Source organism: Rhagoletis pomonella, unplaced genomic scaffold (genome assembly GCF_013731165.1).
Source record: "Rhagoletis pomonella isolate Grant_MI unplaced genomic scaffold, Rhpom_1.0 Rhpom_scaffold_00004, whole genome shotgun sequence".
Lineage (NCBI taxonomy): Eukaryota > Metazoa > Arthropoda > Insecta > Diptera > Tephritidae > Rhagoletis > Rhagoletis pomonella.
The window spans coordinates 50,641,174-50,669,096 of NW_023458558.1; the positions used below are offsets into that span (position 1 = coordinate 50,641,174).

Below are 27,923 nucleotides of genomic sequence, written 5' to 3' on the forward strand. Positions count from 1 at the left end.
GCCTGAAGCGATTAGGGAGAAACGTGAGAGCCCTTACCGGCTTTGCCATTAATTACTTTCCAATTTTGACTTAAGCTCAAAGACCTCAAAGTAACTGAACTGCACTTTGTATACAAATAAATGTATGTACTCTTACATATGTGTATGTGCACAGCGAAAGATATGCCCATGTTTATATTTATGTAAATATGCATTTAAAAAAACTCGCTTAGAAGTAAGAATATGGAAAAAAAACAATGCTGGTTTTAATTATCTTGCAGCCGCTATTCGATGAAAGCAATCTGCGAAGAAGCGGAATTAAACAAGAGATAAGAAATGAATTATCATTTTTTGCAACAAAACGAAAAAGGGGAGACAAACGCTCCTAAATGAGAATAGTTGAAGTATAAATGTCGCTTTTTCAGAGAGCGAGAAAGAGAGCAACAAAAATATACCACTTACACATAGCTGAGCGATGAACATAGGGAGCTTTTACTCTGCACCCATCTATGCAAAATTTATAGAAAGCTTAAAAGAGCTTTGAACGCGGGCAAAGCGGTGCCTATAGCCGACATACCTATAGCACACATAACCAGTTACATATTCTGGCTTAAATTAATTATTGTACTACCATATCACCTGATGACCGTTCGACCAACAAAGTGAACGCTATTTTTTTGGGAATCCCTCGCATCTAACTAAATTTCATTCCCAGCATAATGCTCTCCACTCAGCTGTCGTCATCCGCAATCACTCTTCTTTTGCTTACGAAAATAAAAAGTTATAATAAAAGACGCCCGCAAACCAGACCTGCTCTGCTCCATCACTCAACTTGCTGATCTCAGCGCCGCCGTTGTGCGATCGCCGGCTTGAAATGTATCGTTCGGCTTGTTGTTTATGTGCAGAGAGTTGCGCTTAAATGATATTGTTAAGTCGTTGCAGAAATTATTTGCTCAGCGTATTTCGAGCATTAAAGTTGTGGATTTTCGTGCGGCGCGACAAAGTGCAATGCAACAGAGAAACACCGAGTGCTAACCGCTGCCAAGCTGTGATTTTACGTTTGTGTTTTAACATTATATGTACATATGTAATTGCAACTCATTTGTTAATGGATTCTTTCCGTACAAAGAAAACTAAAAGCAAATACAAGAAATCGTAAAATTTTGGTGTATCAGTGAAATCGAACGAAAGACTTAAGCAACGAACGCGGCGGCGGTGCTGTGCATAGCTAGCATAGTACAAGCGGTTGCGCATGCGCAACATAAACGAAACGAAAAGGCGGAGAATAAACGCACTGTTTTATGGCCGAATAGTGTTTTGCAGTGATTTTTTTTTTTGTGATTTTTGTGCGTTAGACGAGTATGACAAAGCAAAAGAACTCGATATAACCAAGCAAAAAATAAAAAATAAGTTTGTGCCTTGCAAAGACCTATTAATTAACGAAAAATGTTACAAAATGACAAGCAAAACTAGTTACCATAAGTGTGCAAGTTTGTATTGAAAAAGTTTGTGTGTGCAAATTCAAGTCGAAAATTTATTAAGATAAAAACAAAAGTTTAAGGGAGAATTTTGAATGAACTGACTTAAATGCGACGAGGAAAATTTTTTCCTGCGAATAGTTGAGTTGCAAAATAATTAAAACAAACACTGAAAATAAAGAATATGCATTTTGCATTTTAAATATTAAGCCCCCTTCAAAGTAAATATGGAAACAAAACAAAGAGTTTGTGGCGAAGGCATCACACCTAAATATTTTTGTAAAGAAAACTGAGACAAAATTTTGGAAAATTGCCAGAAGCTATTATCTACTACCAAATACACTTCTATTATTACATGTGTAACGCGAAAATTCTAAGAGACCATCTGTTGCGAACGATTGCCACATCGAATGCAAGAACGTGCGCAAAGTGCTGCTAGTGAATTTCCATTAAGCCTTCGACGAGCTGGTTAGCGCTCCCGCTCCCGCTGCCACTGACACTGCCACTCCCCTGTCCACTCTACATACACGCGCATAAATACAGCTAAAACGAGCCATAAACCAAAAAAAGCCAAGGAACTTTGTGCTGCATGCCACTGCCTTTCTGATTGTGCAACAACATTTTGCCAAAGAAAACCAAAAAAAAAAAAACAAAACAGCAAACAAAAAGTACAAAGACACTGAAAAAAAGGAATGTAAAAAACTTAATCAACAAATAACCCGTACAACCAGCGAAACGCCAGCGTCCACATACGACGAAGAATCATATTCGCAAGTATTCGATATTCTCTGTCCATCCACGCGCTTGCATTGCTGTACACATATGTACATATATGTATGTATGTGTGTGTGCCAGTGTCCGTGTTCATGTGCATGCCATATTGCACAATCCTTCGCCGACAACTTGTGAGCTGCTATTAAGTGCACAGTGCACAGCGAGATTGGCAGTCAGCCCGACCAAAGCACTCCACCACGCTCCACGCCACGCCACGCCACGCCAAGCCACTGCCAAGCCTCTCCCCAAATGCTTGCGCTCTTTAGCTTCCCTACTCGCCCCTCCACAGCTGCAACTACATTTGAGCTGCTGTTGGTGTTGTGTTTGTGTATCTATGTCAATGCAAGTGTGTTTGTGTCCATCACTCGAGTGTATTTGTATGCCCAGAAATCCTCATATGCTACAAAGAAGCAATGAATATGCTTGCGAATTGGTTTTGTAATTGCAACCAATTTTAATAAAGTATTTCCAAAAAAAAATATATGTATGTAAAAACAAAAATATGTATTTAAATGTTTGAAAATGAACCAACCAAGATTTCAATAAAACATACATACATACAAAGCAATATTGAAATAAACCAGGCCACATACGAGTTGTAGCAACAATAAATGTAGTTGAAGGCGAATAATTAAGTACTTAAATTAACCAAAAACAAACCAAACTCACACGCGCACACACACATTGCGTATGTGTGTTTTGTGACCTACATACATACATACGTATACTATACTACTTATAAATATATATATACTTTTTCTGTGTGAAACTTGTTAACATAAAATCGCCAAAATTGCTGTGCTACTTTGTTCCAGGATTATGGGGTACATCATGCGGCGCTTTCTGCGGTCGGCCATGATCGTCTTCAGTTGGTTTGTTGTACCCTACAGTCGCTTTACCAACATCAAGGTGAACCGTAAAAAGCTGCCGCCGATACGGAGTCATCTGCTGGAAATACCCGCCGTTGATTTGGCCAAACTGATTCGCACAGGAAAGGTGAGTGAAATAAAGTTTTGGTTTCTTTTATAATAAGTAGGATAGCCTAAAGGGCAGAGATCACCAGCTGGACTATTGGAAATTCAAAATTCTCTCGGTATTGCCGCATTTCGTATATGTATATTTAATTGAAAAACGAATTGAAATAAGTTGGCGAACTAAAATGAGTTATGGCTTGGGAATTTCTGGCGCCAAACGAACTCATATATTTTCTAAGGCATTATTTCTATAGCCCAGGAAAAATTTAAAGGCTAAAACTAAGCATTAAGGCGTTTTTCACGAGGAAACTCTAAATGGTAATACTTTAAAAATAACTCGCCCGAATCGCTGCCTGGCGCTAAATTTTTTTTGTAAGAATGAAATAGAGGAAATACTCCTTGACCCGAAAAATTTGTCAAAAATGGTATTCTTCGAGAAAATTGCACCGGATTACTCAAAAAAAAAAATTATTATTTTTTATTTTACTAATATTAAAGATTTTGAGACGAGCAACACGTTCCACTGTTCGAAAAAAAAATTTGAACACCTCAATTAAAAAAAAAATGTAAATGCATTTTTTAAATTGAGGTGTTCAAATTTTTTTCGAGTTCTGAACAGTCGAATCGTGTTGCTTATCTCAAAATCTTTAATATTAGTATAATAAAAAAGAAAAACTTTTTTTTGGAATAAATTCGGTGGTTTTTGCATATTTTTTTCTTTCGAAAAACACTATTTTTGACCAGATTTTCAAGGCCAATTAGTAATTGTGGCTCAATGGCAATATTTTTCCGTGAAAGGAAATTCATTAGCTTTCAAAACCATTTTGTTTCATATCAAATTGTTGCTTCTATCGAAAGCGCTAAGATAAATTCACATGGAGTGTTCAAAAAGCACACTGTGCATTTGTAAACAGTATAAAATATAATAAAATAAAAAATCTATCATGGGCGTAAAAAAATTTTTATTCTTATTTAAATTTCTTTTGATGCAGAAATGGTCCTAAAGCAATAAGATGTATTTCTGCATAAAAAATAAATTTTTTTTTTAATTTCGTTTACGTCTTTTTGGCGGTTAGGGCTCGATAATTATTTCTAATTATCATTTAATAATTTTTTTTCAAATCCGATCCTTGACCCTTTAAGAAAATCTTCAACAATATATGAAGTAGTAATTTCCTTAAAATTTAGCCAAGTCTAAATTACATTCGATTTGAATAAATTACTTTCCGTCATGATATATTAATTGAAGACCCTTAAGAGCTGAAAAAATATGGAAATTACATTTGAACTGCCATGAATTAATGTTTATGATTTTAATTAGAAAATGTTCACTGTAGTCGCATTTGTGGTTTAATTATGTTTCTGTTTCAAAGCGGATCATTTGAAAAATAGCTCTAATAAATATTTATTTTAGCGCAAACCGACTTCATGCCCGCCAGCGAACACAACCTTCACTATACTTCAACTATTCTTTAGCTATATAAGTATGTACATAAGGGTGGTCCAAAAATGCATGTGAAAAAGTAAGGTCGGAAGTTTTATGCTCTCACCCCCTAGGATTGTTCTATACCGAAAATAATTATACTCCTAATTTTTTTATTTTGAAATCAAAAATTGTTTAGAGGTCGCTCAAAGCGCCCAAAGTTTTCCATGTATTTTATAAGGGGAAAAAAGAACCTTTCGTAGAAATGGTATAGAATTCTAAAAAAACAATATTTTTCTATCGGAAAACTCTTTCCATCTGCAGAAGATTCCTAACAATAATACCCGATTGTTTATTTAACCATATATTCATCGCAACTATAATTTATTGTTCCGCCAAACACCCACAAAAACACCGAAAAATGCAATGGCGGGACAAATAAAAAATCGTTAGTATTAAAAAATGGTTAAATAAATAATGGGGTTTTATTATTGTAAGTCTCCTAAAGAGAGCCAGAGTTTTCCGATCGAAAAATATGGACTTTCAAGAATGCTATACCATTTCTACGAAAAGTTGTTTTTTCCCCATATAAAAATGCATGGAAAACTTTGAGCGCCGTGGGCGACCTTTAAATATATTTTAATTAAAAAAAAAAAATGGGGTAAATTTTTTTCGATATAGAACAATTCTAGGGGGTGAGAGCATTACAATTCCGACTTTACTGTTTTTGGTCCATCCTAATGTACATACATACATACGTAAGCTAATCACGCGCAATAACATTCTTTACGTGTTTCTTATATTTTAATGCAATTCGAATTAGTACACGGAAAGATTAATTCTGAAAGGGCGTTTAAAATTGTGACTGCTCGGAACAACATGTGAAACTACGTATATTTGTATGTACATACATATGTATAACCTAATAATTACTTATTAGGTGCTCTCATTTAATTCGATTTGTCTTAATTGCCTGCTAACTACAGCAATTATAAAACGAAATTCCGTAGAAACATCCAACGTTTAAATGTTTTTTGTATGAATGTAAATAAACTATTTATGCGCAGTTAATTAAAAAAAAAAAAATACACACGAACGATAATCATTTTTTCTCTCACCCTGGAATGCCAGTTAAAAATTGTAAACTCTGTATTTGCAACTAGTCACTTAAAAATGATTGGCCATTAAAGTAATTTGTTAAGAATATTGCGATAAATATTATGACAGTAAATATGAAAGCATAATTAATTACAGAATTACTAGAAATGTAGGGAATGAAGGTAGTTAAGCAAACGTTTTATTTATTCTCATAATAGGCGTGTTTTATTTGACGAGAAATTTAAGCTATTCGCTAATTTTGTATGGAAGGCTTAGCTAATAGCTTAAATTTCTCGTCAAATAAAACACGCCAATTATATATACGTAAGTACAAATGCAGTAAATGTACATATAGTATTTATAAAAAAATAACCCCTATTTTTTATTTTGAAATCAAAAAAAATATTTAGATGTGTTCAAAGCACTCAATGTTTTCCATGTTTTTTATATGAGGAAAAAAAACAACTTTTCGTAGAAACGGTATGGAAAAAATCCGATCAATTGATAACATCCTCCTTTTTTTGTAAATATATAGTATTTATAAAAAAATAACCCCTATTTTTTATTTTGAAATCAAAAAATATTTAGATGTCGTTGAAAGCACTCAATGTTTTCCATGTTTTTTATATGAGGAAAAAAAATAACTTTTCGTAGAAACGGTATGGAAAAGATCCGATCAATTGATAACCTCCTCCTTTATTTGAAGTCGGTTAGAAAGATAAGAATTAACGAGGTAAATTTTTATAAATTTTTTAATAGCTATATTTTAACATTTCTAATAAAGTTAAAAAATATTTTCTTAGTTGCAGTTCATTTTAAATTTGTGCTTGTGGTTGAATGAACAGAAGTACGTACGACGCCGCCTATAGCCTGCAGCGTACGGCTTCTGGTGCATATGGATATGCCAACTGCTGTACACATAGGAAGCTGAGCAGATGGGCATTGGTGTGAAGCGTCTCTGCCCAGACCAACGTACCCTTCAAAAGCTATTTTTTAAAAAGAGTTCTTCTCACGAATATTTACTTAATTTTTTATTTTTTTTTTGATACGATAAAGTAGAAAACACAAGTTAAGTCTAGTATGCAGCTCTCAAGAAAAGCAAAACCTCCATATAAAATGATGCACAAGAAATGGCTAAGAAATTTTCTAGTGTCAAATTTCCCTAAAGGTGTTCTTACACGATATGTATTTGCATCTGTAAATATGACTTTCCTACATACATATGTAATTGCATATGGCTGTCAAATTCACAGTTTTTATATAACTATTTAAAAATACGTTCTTTGAAAACGAAATAAACTAAACTCAGATGATTCTATTTGTGTGTCAGATGAAAATAGAAACATTTCTGTTTCGTATGTACGTTCATCTGCTTTGTACAGAAACAAATCTAATTTGCCTCTACACGATATGTTGGCATTTCCATATGTAAAAAGTGGCATGTACACATACAAATACATATCGTGTAAGAACACCTTAAGGCAGTACGCAGTTCTTAAGAAATTTAATACGCTTTCTACTATGGTTTTCCAAAGGTTTTTTGTGAAAAAAGAGCACAACCCTTGCTTGCGACGAGCTTGAAAAGAGTGAGGCTGGTGAAGTATCAGATGTCAAAATTTCTTGGACACCGACACACGAATTAATTTAAATTTTTTTCTTAACCATTTCCTGGAGAGCTTCATACTGGCCTTTAGTTTGATAACATCAAGTTAGTGATCAAAGTTCGGAGCTACCTACGAGAAATCGCTTAGATTTCTAAATAAAGCAACAAACGTTTGTTTTACGCGCATACAAGAGCAGTACTTTCTTTTTAAAAATGTTTCCTCTGCCAAAGTTATAATGCAGATAAAGCAAAGAAAATCATGCACAGTATTTTCTTTCGATTGCATCAATGAGTTTCGCGCAAAAAATATACATAATACAGACGTGCCAAATGCTATACGCCACACACTAAACGTCGAGTCACTTGGGGCTTTTGATTGAGGGGCAAATGAGGGGGAAAATGAAAAAAAAAAATAGTTGGACAACTGCAGTGATTGAGAGTATCACTATTTGATTTAATATATTTGTATGTACACTAAGGTGAGCCAAAATAACTAGCCTAACGAATTTATGGCTTATTTACTGAGAAGAATATTCTGGCATTTGGAAAATTTTGATAAAAGAGTGTCGGTGGGCATTTCAAATTTTCCATGTAAATAACATATAAAAAAATTGTTTTAATTAAAAACTGTACAACTATTGAACCATTTGAGCTATTTAGAGAATATAATGTCCAATAAGAATATGCCTAGAAAAAATGTTTATCTGAAATTGTTATGTAATTATATAATTTTTAATGACAAAAAAAATGTTTACGTGTTATTTGCATAGAATATCTCAAATACCGACCGACACTTTTTAAAATTGGAGAAAAAATTTTTTCGAATGAGAGAATTTTCTTCTCAGTAAAAAGGTCCTTTTAAGGCCATAAACTCGTTTGGTTAGTTATTTTGGCTTACCCTAATGTGTAAATTGTGGCTAGCTTCATTTTCTCCACTTCACTTACCATGGTCTGTGTATGTATGCACATATTGTATGTTTCGCTGGCGATTCGATGCAATTTTCACAGCTACGTGCAATTTTCGGGTTTAAAAGAAAGAAGAAAAATCAAATATAAAATGTATATACATGCATATTATTCACAGACATAAACATTGAACAGCTGAGTATTATATAACAAAAAAAATTAAATTTAATTAAATTAAACTAATAAGAAGAAGAAGAAGATAAATGGAGGTTTTTAATATGAGTGTACAACACAAAACAAAAAAAAGCAAGGTTCTGACAATGGATTCTGGTAGAGGAAACCAAACAAATAATATTGGTGCATCATCGTTTTGAAAATTTACGTCTGAGTTTTATTTTACGTGAGTCAAAGTTTCTCCCCTTTTACATATTTTTATGGGAAATCGGTGTAAGAAACCATGTGACGCTAATATTTTAGAAAAATTATGTTCAGATGTTGTGTGTAAAATTCGACTGGGAACATTTCTGTGGAACATTTTAACACCCTAACTCCTCAATACGCGGGATTTGTTGTTCCCATTTTAGAAATGTGCAAAAAATAGAGATACAACAGCGATATCTTTCACGGGTAAAAATATTTTCCATTAAAATCCAACTATAATTCCCTGAACAGCAAAAATCTCAAAATTCATCTTAAATACCAGCAATAAGTCTAAACTGAAAACGTGTTAAGGGTTAATTTTTTTCTTATTCCAAATTAATTTAAAAACTTCGATTAAGGAATAAACACCAATATTTAACCGACTTCAAAAAAGGAGGCGGTTATCAATTCAAGATCCTGAACAGCCCTATTGTTTTCTTTTTATTTTGCAGGGGAGGGACCACAGTTTTACGCCGACTCCGAATGGCGATTGTATTTTTATGTGAAGCTGTTTTTCATGGCAGGGGCAAGCTTTTTTTTAATTTGTTTGGTTTTATTTTTATTTTTGATGTTGGTCGAAAACTGGGCTTAAACGTAGGCTCTTCGGAATGGTAGCGCGCACTGCTAATCACTACACAACACACTATGATTATCCATATTTTATTATTTATTAACAAAAAGTACTTCATTTTCAATATTCAGATCAGAAAGTTATTGAAAATTATTTCTTGGTAATAGCAAGTTTTTGATTGTTGGAAAAGGTCACTCACTAATTTTTTTTTTTTTTTTTATAGCAATCGATTTTGCGAATCTGGCTCAATTTAAATTGTTTATTTTTTCAAAAATTCAGTGCTTTTTAATATAGTGTTGTCAAAGTAACTAAACTTTCACAATGTATTAAACCGTTTTGGTTATCAATTATTATAATATTAAAATATAGTTTACACTTTATCAAAACCCATATAAGTCAATGATAAATTTTTTGTATCGAAAAAAGATTTTTTCGTAAAAAAGAAAAAAAATTATTTGTACTGGAAAAATTTTGGAATGCAGTCTTATAGCCCATTAAATATCATAAAGAGCAAATCTAAAGTTGCTCAAAAATTCCATTGATTTTCGCTGACGGTACACAGTGGGGGTCCGATCCCCATATAAGCTGCGGCCAGAAATAGAACCCTTACTACAAATTCGCGGATATTTCGTTTATAAAGAAATGTGTAAAATGGTGAAAGTCTACGCGCTGCCACTCCCACAGCTCTTATAGGCGGAAATGGTAAATGTAATCCGATTTTGATAAAATTCGGAGTATAACTAGCTTTAACCAGAAAAACAGAAATCTTAAAGAACGTCAAATCTGGTTAATAATATTGTCCACAAACTCTTAAAAAATCATGGGAGCAAAAGTTATATAAGTACTTATGAAATTTCGTGTACCCTGCTCGTTTACTCCAAAACTTTCTAATTTATAAAAAGAGTTTTTCACTATGACGGATTCCAAGTACTAAATTTTAAGAAATCGAAAACATGAATACCTGCATACTTATTTAATTATGTGCATGGTATGTATTTGCACTGAAACGTTAAATTTACATAAATTTTATACAATGAAAATTGGGTAAATGCAAGAAGTACTTTTCTTGTGGAGAACGAATCTCGTCCAGAGAGGCGTCCAGTTTTGGCTGAATGCTCAACCTCGCGAGCCATAAATATCTGCACTTAGTACATATTTACTTATCCTAAGCATAATTCAGCTCACTTCCTTGGTCCATTTTAAATATCCTTTTTTGGCGTAGGCACTCAAAAAATTGTATAGTGGCAAAATTATGTAGAACTTCAAGTGAAGCGGTCCTACATATGTATTTCAGGAGATATATACAAATTTAACGCAATGCTTGAAAAATTGTCTTCAGTCAGATTGGATTATTTATATAAGCACTAGGTGAAAAATTAATTCAAATTACTTGCGACAGAATCAAAAGTTTTTCTAACCAATTCGTTTTGTACATTAAATCTACTTTAAGGTCGTCTCATGACCTGCAAATATGCATTTTTATCAAAAATTCTTCTTGATTTGGGTTAGCTGGATAGTTTTATGTATAATTCTGCGTAATTAGACACTTGTTTATATTTCGATAGCCCATTTTTACTAGTTTTGGCCGCTGTAGTCCCATTGTGCGTTGTCACGCATTTTATTCCATACAAAGTATGTATGCTCGATTTTTATTTTTTTTTTTAATAAAAGACAAGCAATTTTATAGAGTTGAGCAGTTAAAATATTCATTAAATTTAAAACGCATTAAAGCTATGAGCATAATTAAAATTATATAAAGTATAATTTTGAATATGAATACATACAGATTAAGTGAATATGGGATGATCAAGCCATTAAAAGATAATTACGTAAACTTGTGAGTCACATATATTTTAAATTAGCAAAGGATACCTTCGAGAAGATAGACGTAAATATATATACACTTATCAAGCATAAAGCTCAAACAAATAAAGATGCGAAAGTTCGGGTGTGACTGAATTTTGCTTAATTGGTACCGGTTCAATAAAAATAAAATATGTACATATCATCAAAATTTTATTGGATGTGGAGAAAATGCATTTGCCTGAGCTACACCTTCTTTGAAAAAGTATACGAATTGAACGGCATTACTAATTTTATTAATTTTGTTAGCACAAAAGAAATGAGAAAATTACAAAAATTCGGATTTGTTAATAAGATATAATTTTTATATTGCAACTTAAGTAGTTAAACTTCAGCGCGGCTATTTTTTCTAAGCCAATTATATCTGCTACAATTTTTTAATTCAAACAAGTTTTTTATTGTCGATTTACACATTTCAATTAGATTTCTTCATTAGTTAAGTAATTACAAATGAGATAGCAAAACGGATACAGAAAAAAAAAATAATAACATTCCGCACAATACTGTTCTATATAAATATTTATAGTATACATATGTACATACATATGTAGATATGAGCGTGCGACAATTACCAAGTACAGTGATAATCTCCTCAAAAGCCACAACGATACTTACATACATGCAGATATCACAGAATGACACAAAAAAACAGTATTTCTCATCTCAACGGAGTACAGCGTGTATGTGTATGTATGCATATAATTACATAAACAAATTAAAAACAAAGCCAATAAATTATTTGCACTTAGAAGTGTTTGGTATTCGTAGCCTTCGTTTCTCAGCCCAAGAAAAATATTAGATTTCAGTTTCAGCATTCGATATTTTAGTTGGTGGCTATAAAATATATCATAAGTTATCTTCATAATCAATTATTTCGGAGAAAATTAACAAAATGAATGTACAGCTCCAAATGCAGGGTAAAAAATTTAAATTAAGTGAAATGTCTACAATTGGGAAAAATGTAATTTTTTTTAATGTGACCATTTTCAAGCGAAAAGTTGATATTTTCCAATTTTTCATACCAGCACTCGCCGTTTTCATTTTCGACAAATAAACAAATGTAAATATGTAGGTATTTTTGGAAATCCTAATTCTTGATTATCGAACATAGCGGAATTTAGCTGCAGAATAAAATATTTTACGTAAACGGCAACTAGGAATGCTTACTCCTTATGTTGTACTTATTAGACTTGAGTAACTCAATAAGCTGCAGTTGAGCGTGAAAACTCTAAGGCGACACATAGGCTGGAAAAGCCTGTTGCGATACAACTGGTCGAAGCCATTTGTTTATTTCCCTCCCTTAGTAATGCGAGTGCCTTTTTGTATAACACAAAAATTCAAGGACGTTCGCCGAGTTCAAGTCGGCTAAACAATCTACAAAGGGTGACTACCCCGAATGAAAATCTAAGAGAGGAGCGGTCCAGCCGGGTGGGAGATATGGATCACCTTACATAAATCTTTGGCTAAATTTGTCCGGTAGTATGGCATGTGGTTTACAAAGACCACCTGATATTTACAGCTTCGATGAGTTCAGCCTTTAGTATGTGTTTGCAGGAGGTTAGTGGCATTACCGCATTCTGAGCAGAATTGAATTCAGATATTTTCTTCCCCCTGCTTACCAGTTCGTCGGCTGGGCAATTGCCAGGAATAGCCCTGTGTCCAGGGACCCAAACAACAGTCAAGGCACATTTTGATGCCAGCAGGTTGAGAGCCGCCTGCATTATGGCGTTTAGCTCTGCTTGAAAGACGCTACAATGGTCCGGTAAGCAAAAACTGAGGTTTAGCGCGAGTTCATCAGAGTAAATCCCGCTACCCACTCTTTTGTTAACCTTGAAACCATCTGTATATATAGACGTAGACCCTGGGTTTAAGTCTGTGGCCCCTTCCCATTCGTTCCTCTCTGGGATTCTTGTGGAGAATTTCTTGTCCAAACAAAGTAAGGGAGTGGTATAATCTAACTGTCGCACATTATCCGGTAAAGTTTCAAGAACTTTTGCCCCTCCGAGTCTGAGGTCTCTCCACGGCTGGATCCTATGTAACTTGGCCGCATTTCGGCCGGCCGGTTATTAGTTAATAATTATTTTTAACAAAAATTAACAATCAATTACCCCATCGGTGATAAATATATGTGAGGAAGTAACAGCCAGAGGGCTTTCCTTCGATTTTCTAAAATTGGTGTTCTATTTTCGACTATTTGAGGATAAAAAAGGTACTTAAGATACCAGAGAGCTTAGCATTGCTCTTTCCGAATTGGATTTACAAAATGATTTATGTAAATAGACCATACAATTAATATACAAAATTTCTCAAATTTCACAAAAAATGTTTAATTGAAATACTTTAAGACGTATAACATCGTGCGACAGTAAATTTTACGCACAAAAAAAAAACAATATGTACATTCGCGAAACCATGGGTACAATTATAGTAAAACTGCATTTTTAGTTTTTCTCTCTGACGTTAGGATTTTTTTAAAAGGACTTCTAAATTTGATAAACATTATTACTTCAAAAAATTATTGCAATGTAGACAACTGTATGGGTATCGAATTAAAGAGAAAATTCTGTAGAATTAAAGCCGATAACATTTTTTTGTGCATCAGGACGATTAGGCATTGAAAATATCCTTTTAATATTTTGTGCTTGAATATCCTTGAAATTATGCAATAATTATTTTTAAAAAAATTATATATTAAGGACTAATTTACAGTCGACCACATCCTCGAATTTCGGCCTTCATTTAATTCTACAGAAATTTATCTTCAATTTGGCACCTATTTACCTTATGTCCTACATTGAGCAAATTTTGTATATAACTAAACTAAATTTGAAGAACGAAACCAAAACCGAAACACTTTGTCAAACCGAAACCGGAACGTTATTTTAATTCAGTTTCATTCCTTGGTTTTAACTGTTATTTTTGATTGAAAAAACAAAGTCAAAGGTTAACTGGTGCTATTTATGACTGAAAAAACGTCAAATATTAACTACTATTTTTTTACGAAAAATTAAAAGTCAAAAGTTAGCTCTTAGTTTTAATAAAAAAATTTAAGTAAAATTTTAAACATATCGATCAAAAAATAACTATGACTTTTTTAAAAATCTTGTTTCACAAAAATTTTTTCCAACACAGTGAAACCTCGATATAATAAACCCTGATACAACAAAAACCTTAATAAAACAAAATTTTTACTGACTCCTTTGAAAAAACCCTCCATATAAAAATGGTCTATAGATATAGCGAAGGAACTAGGAGCATGAAAACCTTCACAATATATTGACAAATCTTTACTGGTAAAGTTATTTTTTAATTTTGCAATTTTCGTTGTATCGAGATTTTGATATTCTATAAATATAAAGAAACTATAGATATAACGAAGCAGTTGTTGCACTCTTGCATCTTAGTTTCACTGTACTTATATAAACCCCCCTTTTCCTTCGACAGATGGTCGGAAATCAAACCACATATTTATGCAATTTATTAATTTATTTGTATGCAATTTTATGTATCTACATATATACGTATGTACATATGCACATACGTACATATGTACCAGAGTTGTTGCGAATATTCGCGTTCTCATTCGCAACCGCGGAGCTTTCGCATTAACTTTAACATTCGCATTCGCAATGATCAATGCGGAGCTTTTGCGAATACGAATATTGTACAAAAGCACCGAAAAAACGTATATCAGGCAAACAAAATACAAATTCTAGCCAATATTTTTTGCCTGTGGTCGTGAGAGTATTTGTGTAACAAAACTGGTCAAATATCATATTAATCAATTTTGATAAAAATGTCTTTAAACTTAAGCTATATAACCGAGCTATCAAGTCATATGTTGATGTTACATATATTCGTTTCAATCATTTCAAATGGAGCTTTTTGGAGAATTTATTTTTTTAGTAAAAATTTGAAAAAATGCAATTTTGTTTACTTGTCGCGCAATATTTTTTTCATAGGGATATACATTGGATATTTGGCCAAAAACTTCTGTGGTAAAATTGCCCCCCCAACTTCTCCCTTCCTTGCTATTTAAAGTCAAAGAGTAAGCTCCTTCAATAGGGATTTCCAGCAAAAATGGTCAACGTCTGGCTGTAAAGAGAATCGATGCTCAAATAATTAAAAAGGCTATAGGTCTGATCTTTAATTAGATAAGAATTACGTATGTAACTATCTGAGACCCTCATCATCTGTGATTCCAATAAATTAAATGCTTATAAACAAACAAGGTGTTTTAAAAGAACAATATTCTGATCCGGTTCGGCTGGCAGCCACGACTTTGAAAACAGAATATTGTTCAAAATTTTCATTCCTGATCCATTTTTCCATATCCACCTATTTAGAACCTCGCTATAAGCATACAGTTTTCAAACCAGTCAGAGAAGAAGGTATTAATAATGATTTACAAAACCTAAAATAGAAAAACGCTGATGACAGTACAGGTTCCCCAAATTCTAAGGAATGAGAATAAAGAATTTTTTTTAGAAAGCTTTATTAAATATAAGGTTCCAATTTTTAAATTCAAGTAAAAATAAAATAAACATTATTTAAAATTACTAACTTTTCCATTTTTTAGTTACCTAAATAACTTAATTTACGTACCTAATTGTTTCTTAAAAATACTTGAAATCCACATCCGCATCCACATTCACATCCGCGGATGTCTAAAATTCGACATTCGCAACATCCCTAATATGTACATATATATATATATATACATACATATGTATGTACTCAGTTAAGTAATTGGGCTGCTCTTCACGCTCAATGGTTTTATTGTTTTTACGCGCGTGCGTGCATTTGCGCATTCACCAAATTTACTTATGTGCGTATGTACGCACGAATGTGACTAACATAGTTACATATTTATGTGCATACATACATGCATATAACGTGTAGTATGTCAGGTTTATATTTTTGGCTATTTTACATTGCCAATTGCATCGATGCGGCGGTACAATCTCTGCAGGAAATTACGTGAATGGCACGTTTGCCATAAACAAAGTCGAGAAAAGAACTTAAAAAGCCATCTAAAGCAGTGTTTGGATTGTTAAACTTTGCGTTCAACATAACGCAGTGTTTCGCGAAAAAAAAGTTGAATGACTAAATTTTGGCTGGCGCCCAACTTTGTTGAAAGCGATTAGTTGAAAGGCCGTTCAACCAAAAGTTGAATGCAAAGTCGAACAATGCCTTTTTATGGCGAATATTTTGATATTTCTTTCATATTTTGATATTTTTAGCCATTCAACCCTGCGCTGTGTTGAACGCAAATGTTGAACAATGCAAACTCTGCTTAAGAACAAATGGCATTACCCACAAAACAAGCATGAACGTGGTCGAGCCCAATCTAACCCAAACTACCAAGTAACCAAATAAACAAATACTCATACATCGGATAATTTCAATCGCTACGGCCTTACTAGTAGCCACGCAGACGCTCAATACTAAGCTCGTAGATATGTAGTTTTTCAGCGATTATACTGACGTCCGACCTCCATTGATATCAATATCGTGTGCGAGCGGCGCCCTTTGCACGCAAAAAACAATATCTACATACACACGCAGATATCCCCTCCTCCCACAGCCAGTGTTGCCACAACATTTTTTTATTTATTACCAAATCACCAGAAAAAGTTACCATATTTGACAAAAAATCACCAAACTTATTTTAAGTGAGAACTGTACATTAGAGTGGTCCAAAATTGCATGTGAAAATGTTAAGTCGGAATTTCAATGCCGGCACTTCCTAGGATTGTTCCATATCGAAAAAATATACCGCAACTTTTTTATTTTGAAATAAAAAAAAATTAGGGAGTGCTCAAAGCGCTCAATGTTTTTCATATATTTTATATGGGGAAAAACAATTTTCGTAGAAATGGTGTAGAATTCTTGAAAATCAATATTTTTCGTTTCCTATTCAAGAGATTCCCAATAATAATACCCAATTGTTTCTTTAACAATTTTTTCATGGTAACTATATTTTATAGGTCCGCCAACACCCCCAGAAAATGCAATGGGTGATCAATAAAAACTCTTCAATATTAAAAAATGGTTAAATAAATAATACTGGAAGTGTCCTGAAGAGAATCACAGTTTTCCGATCGAAAAATATTTGCATCCATACCAGTGATGTGGCCTTTGAGATAGCCATCAGTTCCGCCTGAAAAACTCTGCAGTAGTCAGGAGGGCGGAAGCTGAATTATATGCCGAACTGTTCGGAATACACCCCACCACCAACTCTTTTTTCGAACATTGATCCGTCCATGTAGACATGGATTGATCCTCTTTTCCAGACTGTGCCCATTGACCATTCCTTCGCCAACACAGGATTAGCAGGCGCATAATTTACCGTAGTGGAATAAATCTCAAACTTTGGAGCACTTTAAATCAACATTTCTCCAGTTACGGCCAAACATATGTCAAAAAGTGGCCAAAAATTAAACGCTTAAAGGCAGTCCTGAAAGCTTTCGACTCACATATGGACAAAGGGAAGCACCCACTGAGTTCCGTATATTTTTGAACGTGAACATATATAAGTATTTACATAGAATTCTACTCATATCGTTGCTGAGGTACACTGGAATATTGACGGCGTTTGCAAAGCTGGCGAACCGACAAGGAAAGGTACGCCCACCCAAAACCTCCGGGAAAGGAGATGATAGATATAGGCACAACCAATTTCAAGCAGTTTGTTAGAGATCACACCATTCTAGTGGTGACCAAGGAACGCTGGAACAGCTTTTCGCCTTGCGAAACTTTCATGATTGCCTGGTATTGCTATGAAAATAAACGCTTACGGGTCACTTCTTAATGTGGAATCAGAACCTGTATTGACCTATGTGACATGTAGAACCGAATCGAAAAAGTTACCAAATTAAATAATAAACTAGCAAATTTGAGAGAAAAAAAAATTACCAATTTTGGTAAAAAATTACCAAAGCGGCAACGCTGCCCACAACTACCATTTACATAAATACACACATATGTATCTATCTATTGGCTTGAGCTGTCGTGCTATCTAGTATTAACGGACAGTTGTTCATTGGCCTGGCTGGGTGTTTATAAATTTGCGCGATTGAGTGCGAATGCGCTTGCTCAAGCGCTTGAGATTGCGGTCGCTGCCCTACATAAGCGCTTGAGGTCACTTCTTGTCAACGATGAAGGTAGTGAGAGATGCGTCTTTCATTGGCATGTTTTTATTATTAAAATAATGTTGCATTTTGAAATGTGTTTTGTAGTTGTAGTGCATGTAATTGTACTCGTATCTTCTATTTCGATATTTTTGTTATTAAATGGTGTGTGTGTGTGGTTTTTCGATTTTTCGTACACGTTCGGATATCGGCAGAGAGAAATGTGGTATGTGCTTACAGTGCTGTGTAACACGCAAGCAACAAATTGAATTATTGAATATCAGACCAGAGAGTTTTAAGAAAGCTTTAAAAAATAAATTTAAGCAGAGCTGCTGCCGTTTATAAATTCCAAATCAATGAATTAACAAGTTAAATAAAATATTTTAATTTGAGTATCAAGATGAAAGAGATGTTTTATGAAAGCTGTAAAATCACTAATTTTAAAATTTCGAATAAAATATGACGGGTTAGTTAAAAAAAAAAAAATACAGATTTTTATGTAGTCTGATATCAAAGAGTTTTTGAGCCGCTGATTAAAAAAACTGAAATCAGTTTTAAAAAAATCAAAATAACGGATGCACCGGTGGTTAATTTCAAAACTTCATAAAATCAAAATTGGGAATCCAAAATGTGATAAATTTTTTATTTTAGTTTACGGTACGGCCAAAAGTATTTGCCTAGAGGAAATTTTCACAACATATGTATGCAAACATTTATTTTTTCCGCTAGTTTTTTATAAAGATACATCAACAAAAAATAAATACTTTTCCACTTTTTAATCAGATTTTATTTGTTTTTTATTTTTTTTTTTAAGTATGCAATCTAATTAAGTTTTAGTATAAAAAATCCAAGTTTTTAGTTTCTAAAAAATCGCGTTGAGTTTTGAGAGTTCCTGTTTTTCTGTTGAAGGTGTTTCGTCTATTTTCCATGCAAAATATTTTCAATTTTTTTTTGTATAAAATGCGTGACAAACATTTCTACATATATCAACGGTAAGTCCTAGTGACTTCGAACTGCACTTTATTATATTAAAATTTAATGGGCTACAAAAGTAGAAAGTCTGAAAAAAAAATCTACACGTTGTAGAAAATTCTCTGTACAAATACTTTTTAATCTTAAAATTTGTTTTTACAGTATTTTCGGTCTCATAGGCTTAAAATTGTGTCAAAAGAATTACAGAAATTTTTATGACCGTTGTCTTTATTATTTAAATAAAGGAGTAGTCTGAATTTAAAAATTAAAATGAAGAACAACTCTGCCACACCCTAAAAGTTTCTTGTGTGTTTAAATTGCTACAAGATTTTTCAATTTTACCCAGTTCTTGAACAAAATGTTTGAGCTAGTACAGTTATTCACGCAGGTTCTGAAATTCACTTCCGATTGAAAAGGACTCAAGTTCACTTTGAATGTACATATATTTTGGTGTTCGGTATTTCTCATTTTTTATGTTTCAATATCACTTACTCACTGTAAATAAATCAGTAAACATCTCGGGACCGCGGAGCTGTAATCCCGGCATTTGGAGACAGGACCGCGTTTTGTTGGAACAAATTCTGCTATTATGCACCTTCTTAGTTTTTTTATATTCTTGGCATAGTTCAGCTAATTGTTAGTCTAAAATAAAAGTTGTCTACTTGTTTTTTCATTATTTTTACTTACTATGTATGAGTTAATGTATGGATGTGTATGCTTTGAATTTCTCAATAGTTAAGTTTTAATTGCTTTTTCAAAACAACTAAAATTATGTGTTTATGACTTGAATGAATATTGCAAAAATTCCTTTTTATTACCAATCTTACTCATATTGTTTTGGCAAGTGGAACGTACCATACAGGTTAACATACATTTGGTGTGTATGTATGTATGTATGTATATATGCATATAAGTTGAAAAACCTTGTGCATATTGCACAAGCGGGACATAAATACTATAAGAGCGAAAATGTAATTTGTAATATATGTATACATATACAATGCATATGTATGTATTTACTATGTGCAAATGTATGTACTCTTAAGCACAAGCTTTTAACTTATGACATTAGTTGTCATACATTTTCAAGCAATAAATTTAAATTACTGTAGTTTTTAAATATATATATGTTTTTTTTTTAACTTCCTTGCTTAACCTCTGTGTACGATTGTGTGATGTGTTGTACGATGTAGTTGGTACACAATGCACAAGAAGAGTGCAGTATGTAATACCATGTATGCAGAGAGCACTATTACACTACTTGCACTTGTGTAAAAAATACCCGCAAGGCTAACAATGAGTATTGATTTTAAAACAATGAAAACGGGGATTTGTGTACCTTCATTTTTACCGGTGAAGTAACCAAAACTAGCCCCATTCCAATCACAATTCTGATTACATGGAAATCTATCTATATTTTTTCAATTGTTCTAGCTCATTCAAATTTGAATTTTATTCTAATTGGGATCCTACCAAAATGGTTGGATTCCATGATAGTCAATATACATAATAATCATATTTTGGCGCTTACACTTTTGCTTAGTGTTTGGCCGAGCTTCTCCTCCAATTTGTGGCGTATTGATGTTGTTGCACAAATGTAGGGACGTACAGTTTGACGCCGTCTCCGAACGGCATATGGATGTTAAACAATGCGTAAAAGTGATCCAAACGCTTTATGGAAATGGTCGTTCTGAAAAAAGTGCATTTTGGGCATTGCTCATGCTGGTATGGAATAAATGGGTACCTTGCGTACGTCTAGCTCAAGGATGAAACTGAGATTCAACTAGACCTCTGTGTATTTTCATGGACAGCGCCAGATTGGCAACCGTTTCGTCGACGGTACCAACGAACGTTGACAAGACCATTATAAAGACACTAAACTGTCTTCGAGAAATCAAAGACAGCGCGAAGACAATGAGGGAAGTGTTAATAATGTATTGTAAAACAGTGTGAATGCCAAATATGCAGCCAAAGTAACAGCTGATTTTTGCGTATCAACGCAACACATACTTTTCCGGTATTGGCGTACAAGTTCCCAATCTGACGGCGCTAAAAGTGTGGAGGAGGGCGCGACCATTATGCATTCTTATAAGTGAAAAAAGAATCAGATGTTTCCCAGAAGCACCTCACAGCTGTGATGACCCGATTTCAATTACTATAGGCTTATACATAATATCCATAAAAAACTTTTATGCATGAGCAATGAGACACATTTTCACCTAAACGGATACGGTGACAAGCAAAACAACCGCATTCGGGGTACTGGAAATCCACATGCCATTCAAGAAAACACGATTCATCTGCAAACTTTTAATGGCCTGAATTAGCTGGCATGGCCTTGGACAATACGTGGTTTCAACAGGACGGTGCCAATTGTCACACAGCGCATTAAACAATGGCCATTTTGCGAACGAAGCTCTCGGGTCACATTATCTCAAGAAGCAACGGGATCAAATGGCCGCCGAAATTTGGCTACGTGAAAAGCATGGTCCATGCCAATAAACTCGGACGATTCCAGAGTTGAAGGATAAAAACATATGCGTTATAAATGATATACAGACCGAATTATACCAAAGAGCGTAGATACCAAGAAGAGATAATTCGTTGTAATAGTTGCGTTCCCCAAGAAGAAGCCAGAGAACCGAGTCAGGGAACGCTTTCTGGTAAATTCCTGCAAATTCTTGCAACTTCTTGCGAGTTGGGGAATGAAACTAATTGCAGCAAAAGTGAGTACCAAGGGCGTGCCTTCTCTTTTCATCCAATTAAAAAACGTTCTAGAGCGAAAGAGAAGGCACGCCCCTGTTGCTTACTTGCGCTACAATTATAACGAGTTGTCCCTTCTTGTTATCTACGTTCTTTGACTATATCATAACGTCATGGAAAATTTTGATATGCGCATCCTATGTTGTCGTGGTGGGCGTTTAACGGATATTGTGTTTCATACAAAAATGCTATAAGGTGCGTTCGACAAGTCAAAAATTTGTAATAGTTTTCCAAATTTTTACTGGATGACGTTCGATAACGACAAAAAATTATCCAACACCCAAAAATTGAGAGAGCAAGCGTTCCTTTTGATGCAAGAGAAGCGTTCAAAAATTTAGTCAGCAAAAATTATCCAACACGAAAACATATGATCACAAAACATATGGTTGCAATTTCTGTAACAAACAAAATTGCATTTTCCGAGTTTTAGTATTTATATGCTTTTTGGCTGCCTGCTATGTGACTTTATTATAGCGCCAACTAGTTTTTACTTCTAGAAATGTTCCTGGCGAACATTGAACGTTCAGTTTCCTTTTTTCTTCTATGGAGGCAACATGAATTTCAGTTTGTTTACAAATAAAACATAAACAAAGTCAGCTGGTGTGTCTTCTTCTTCCGGTTTTTGCAAGTAATGGCTAATTTCCTGTTCGTTTACTTTTTTGCTTTTTCATCTCTTTGGGAGAGAATTTTCGCTTACTGTCTTTATTTTGATTGTTGGCTGGTGTTGGCTAATTTTGTTATCGAACGCAACTATAGACTAAAAAACATGATGAAATAAAAAAAGCTTTTCCTTCTCTGTGATCTTACTAATTCAACATACACATATTTATGCAGGTACATATATGTATATGTAGTTTCATATGTACTGTGAGTATTTCAGATTTTTTTAGACCGAAACCATTCAAGAGAAAATTATTCAAGCATAATGTTTTTGTAGGCAGTTTCTTCTAAGCCGAAGAAAAATGGGCAACTACTAGTGTATACAATTTTGGTTAAACGCATACATATGCATCCATTGTATATGTGTAGATAATTATATGCATGTGAGTATATGCACGTACATATGTAAATAAGGGTGGTTCAAAAATGTTTGTTAAACAAGAATGGTCCGAATTTTTAATGCTCTTGTATCCTTGAAAACGGGGCACCCCCCCCTTATTTATGCACTCAAAACTTCTAGAATAAAATATGAGCATTATGAGCATTCTCTAAATTTATACTTAGAAACGTAAAGTTTGGTATGAGCATCTTTTTCTGCAAGCGGCAAAATTTCGGAAGGTGCCCCGAGCCCTATTTCGGTATTTTATTTTTTGAACCACTCTACTGTACATAGTATGAACATTATAGCTTTCTAGCGAAATTTCAAGATTACACTTGAAAATTTCTACAAAACTTAATCAAAGTCCATAATACAAAGCGACTTACATTGTTTCGTAAAATATTTTACGCCAAAACCTTCATTTGCGTGTGCGCGCTGCCTTCAAAAGTTCCATTAGTAAAGTGTTAGTGTCAGTTTTAATTGTGGGTCATAATGAAATAGCGTAATAAATAATATCATTAAAATGAATAATAGACAATTAACTAAAGGCAAAAAGTTCATACCCCCACAAGCTTTCTCATATCTCATAGTTAACTGCTGCACCAAGCCTCATTGGCGATACCGAACGACTACGTACATACATATGTAGTCCATTGACATCCGAAGGGCTACAAGGCCGTAGGTGAAGTGTCACAGGGGAGAGCAGAGCCGAGCGTTTGTAACAATGTAATTTTTGACTACCATTAACTGGCAATTATGCAAATTTCTACCAGATAACGACATTCAATTGATTGTGTGAATCTTGTATATCTGTACGCCTGTGTAGTCGTATAAAAAAAAAAAATGCAAAACAAATTTTAGTCATTCAAACCGTTGACTGGCAAATCTCATATATCTTGCTTTGAGAACTGGAAAAACACTTTATTTACATACACATGTACATATGTATCTGGGTATATTTGTTGGTGCTGTTGGCGACCACAGATGTTTCCACAGTTTTAACCGTTTCGTTGATCAATGACCATTTGAATACTAAAAATAAATATCTGTAATAAAAAATGTAATTCTTTATTTGTTTCTCTTCCGCAGGTTAAAAGCGAAGAAGTGGTCGAAGCGTACATCGAGCGGTGTAAGCAGGTGAATCCGTTGATTAATGCCATCGTACAGGATCGCTTTGAAGAGGCGCTGGAAGAGGCGCGCGAAACTGATCGCATTATCGCCTCTGGCATCAACACCATCGAGGAGATGGAGGAGAATACGCCACTATTGGGCATTCCAGTGACGGTTAAAGAGAGTATAGCTGTTAAAGGTTTAACCAATCAGGCGGGACGTGTCTTCAAGACGCCACAAATTGCCAAATCCGATGCGCCGGTGGTGGAACAGATCAAACGTTGTGGTGGCATAGTATTGCTAGTATCCAATACACCAGAACTTTGCTTACTCTGGGAGACCTACAACAATGTAACTGGCCAGACAAAGAATCCCTACGATTTAAAGCGCACGCCCGGTGGTTCTTCGGGTGGTGAAGCCGCTTTATTGGCCAGCGGTGCTTCGTTGTTGGGTCTTACCTCCGACATCGGTGGATCCTCGCGACTGCCAGCCATGTTCAGCGGCATATGGGGTCATAAGCCAACCCCCTACTCGGTCTCGTTCAAAGGCCACCATCCGACCAGTGATTATCCCAAGTGGGGAGACTTCTTCACCATTGCGCCGATGACACGTTACGCCAAGGATTTGCCGTTGCTGCTGAAATGCATGTTGGACCCAACCGGTCCCAAGCTAACACTCGAACGGGAGTTGAGCATACAGAGCATACGTTTCTTCTTCATGGACAACGATGGTCCGTCGGGCATGATGCGGCCGCTGAGTCGCGATCTACATGCCGCCATCAATCGCGTGGCCACCGATTTCAATGCAAAGCGCGTAAATATACGAAAAATGAAACTTTCACTCGACATTTCACTCTCCGCAATGTTGACCATGAAGAACATCGAAACCATCTACTACAAAACTGAGGAAGGCGAACGCCCGAAAACCGTTTGCACAGAGACCGTTAAATATTTCTTCGGTTGCTCGGATAGCATCCTGCCGTCGGTGATATTCGGACATCTGCAGAATTTCATGAAAATCATACCGAATTCACGCCACAAGCACTTGGCCACAATCATTGAAGCGCTCAAGACTGAATTCAAAGAGCTGCTCGGCAACGATGGCGTCTTTATCTATCCAACATTCCCGAATACGGCGCATCGGCACTATCAAATCTATCACAAGCTATTGGAGCCCATGTATATGGCGATATTCAATACGCTCGGACTGCCGGTCACCAACTGTATGATCGGTTTGGATAGACGCAATCTGCCAATGGGCATACAGGTGGTCGCGAATCCAGGACAAGATCATCTCTGCCTAGCAGTGGCGCGTGAAATGGAGCGGCGCTATGGTGGTTGGGTACGGCCGCCGTCAGAGGACGCAACGAAACGCATATGAATGATTAGCGGAGAACGGAAGAGTGTGAACTTGAGCGTATGAATGTTGCGAAGCACTGGACTCCCTACGGAACTGTGTCTGGAGTGTGTAAAAATTTTGTTAGCAGATTTGAAGCAATAATGAGCAGAGCAGCCTTTAAGTATGAATTATGTACAATACATATTTAGGTGCGTAAAGTATTTGCTATAAAAATTAAGGATTTTTTTCACAAATCTGCATGGAGCTTAGCATACACTTAGGCGTCCAGTTTTTAAGCTTTAAAAAGCGACTGATGTTTCGAAATATATATGTAACAGTAGTTTTACTATGTATGTGCTTATCTTAGAATTAATCTACTTACTTAGTAACTTGAGAACATCACATGGGTACTTGCGATTGTGATGATTTTGGTAAGCAAGTGTGTACATTAGGGTAATCCAAAAATAAACAGGAAAATCAGCTTATTGAAATTTTTCCGCTGCCATCCCCAGAAATGAAAAATATTGAAAATAATCGGAGCCATTTTTCTTTAAAGCGGTGCCGACGGGTCTTTGATATTTTACATATCTACATACATATATTTTACATGGGAAAAATATACTTTTTCGTAGCAAAACTATAAAGTCCTCAAAAATAAATATCTTTTGATCGAACAGGAATATTTCTCTTTAAAAATTAAAAAGAAGATAATTTATGATGCATATGTATTTCCGAATACATAAAAGAAAAAGCTTTTTAAATTAAATATTTTCATAATATCATGTTTTTAATTTCTCTGAGGTATTTTCTCCATTTTAATTTTCATATCGAAAAAGTCCCTGCCACACGGATAGATACTAAACGATTCCAAAAAAAAAAAATTTTTTCGATATCCATCAATTCTGCGGCTGGCTGGAAAAAAATTGCACCACCCTAGTGTACATACATATGTATATGTACATATATCTTATGTTTTTTTCTACAAAAAAGGGAGAATTTTTAATACCAACATACACTTGTACATATGTATGTAAATATACTTTGATAATCGAAAAGACTTTTGTTAATTTGAAATTTTTTAATGCATTCGAAATGCAATTTTTACCAAACCAAATTTCCTTATACTTGTTTTGTTTAGGAAAATGTTATGATAGTAGAATAGTATACTCATATCTGAATATCGCTACGTGCCTCATATAGCGTTTATTCTAAATTATTATATACTCATTAAAAAGCTGGATATTTTCGACAACCACCACTGTCAATTAAAAACTTAGAAATGTCATTTATGTAATACGAGAGCATTAAATTTGTATATACATATAGCTGAAAAAATACAATCATACACACCATCACATAATATGTACTCTATGTCCTTATTAAAGAATAAAAAAAATTGTCTTCATTGATTAAACCAATAACAATACAAAAAAAAATGTCATATGGATGTCCATTGTATATATTTGTTATGCATGAATACAAACATACATAATTTACTATGTGTATTAAATATATTATGTACAGTGAAACCACGATATAACGAGCCTTGTTAAAAGAAAATGTGAAAATTTTGCAGAGGCGCCTAAAAAAACCTCGTTGTAGCGAAATTTTCCATAAAAAAATGCTCTATAGAGATAACGAAGAAATTTTGAGCATGAAAACCTTCGGAATACATTGATGGTTAAAATTTCGTTAGCAAAAGCACTCTGAAGCACCAACCCTGAATATTTTCACAGTTAGAGGTGAAAACAAGAAATTTTTAAGCAAAAAACACAATCAAATTCAATTCTCATAGAAAAATTTCGGAGTGTCATTACTTTCTTCATAATCCAATGAACGGAACTAAACCAAATTAGTATGGGATCACACTTGAAGGACCACCTCAACAAAATTTTACATTTTTCATTGTATCGAGGTTTTGATATTCTAAGTATAAATAGTACGAACCCCTTCAATTTCGTTGTAACGAGGTTTTACTGTATTATACAAATGTTTGTATAGCTAAGTAAGCTTATAAACGAACTAGTAATTGCACACAAGCAACGAATTTCGTAATAAAACAAAGAGCAAATAAATATTTCGAATGTACGCGACGACTTCACAATCTTTTCAATCTAATTACCCAGAAGCAGTTGGCCACACAAATTAAATTGTTGTGGTATTAAATTTATAAATTTTGTATTTACTTTTGTGTTTAGTTTTTTTATTTTTTTTTTTGTAGCGTCAATGCAAGGAATGCATGTAATTGCTATAAATTTCGCAACGCGTCTAAGCAAATGGCAAAAAGAAGTTGACCTCCATAAACAAAAATACGCGTGGAAACGTTTCTACAACATTTGCGGTCGTTCAAATGCGAAATTCGAGCAAAATTTATGTTCCTATTGTAACTATGTATACATAGTAAGTTTGTACATTAGGGTTATCCAAAATAAGTAAAGACGGAATTTTACTGCTCTCACCTCTAGGATTGTCCCATACC

The 27,923-nt window shown here is 34.4% G+C and overlaps 1 protein-coding gene across 3 annotated transcripts in view; it reads left to right on the plus strand.

The window, feature by feature from the left end:
* Positions 1 to 27,540, plus strand: part of LOC118737733 (fatty-acid amide hydrolase 2) — a 41,067-nt gene extending 13,527 nt beyond the window's left edge. The window contains exons 1-3 of one of the 3 annotated variants that reach the window (XM_036468456.1): positions 910 to 1,033; positions 3,047 to 3,227; positions 24,086 to 27,540. In XM_036468456.1, the coding sequence (XP_036324349.1) occupies positions 3,051 to 3,227; positions 24,086 to 25,486 (1,578 nt within the window). In that variant the 5' untranslated portion in view covers positions 910 to 1,033; positions 3,047 to 3,050 and the 3' untranslated portion in view covers positions 25,487 to 27,540. Of the gene's footprint in view, positions 1 to 909; positions 3,228 to 24,085 lie in introns of those variants that run through there. The other 2 variants (XM_036468457.1, XM_036468455.1) reach the window with 2 other exon arrangements.
* Positions 27,541 to 27,923: the final 383 nt, after the last annotated feature.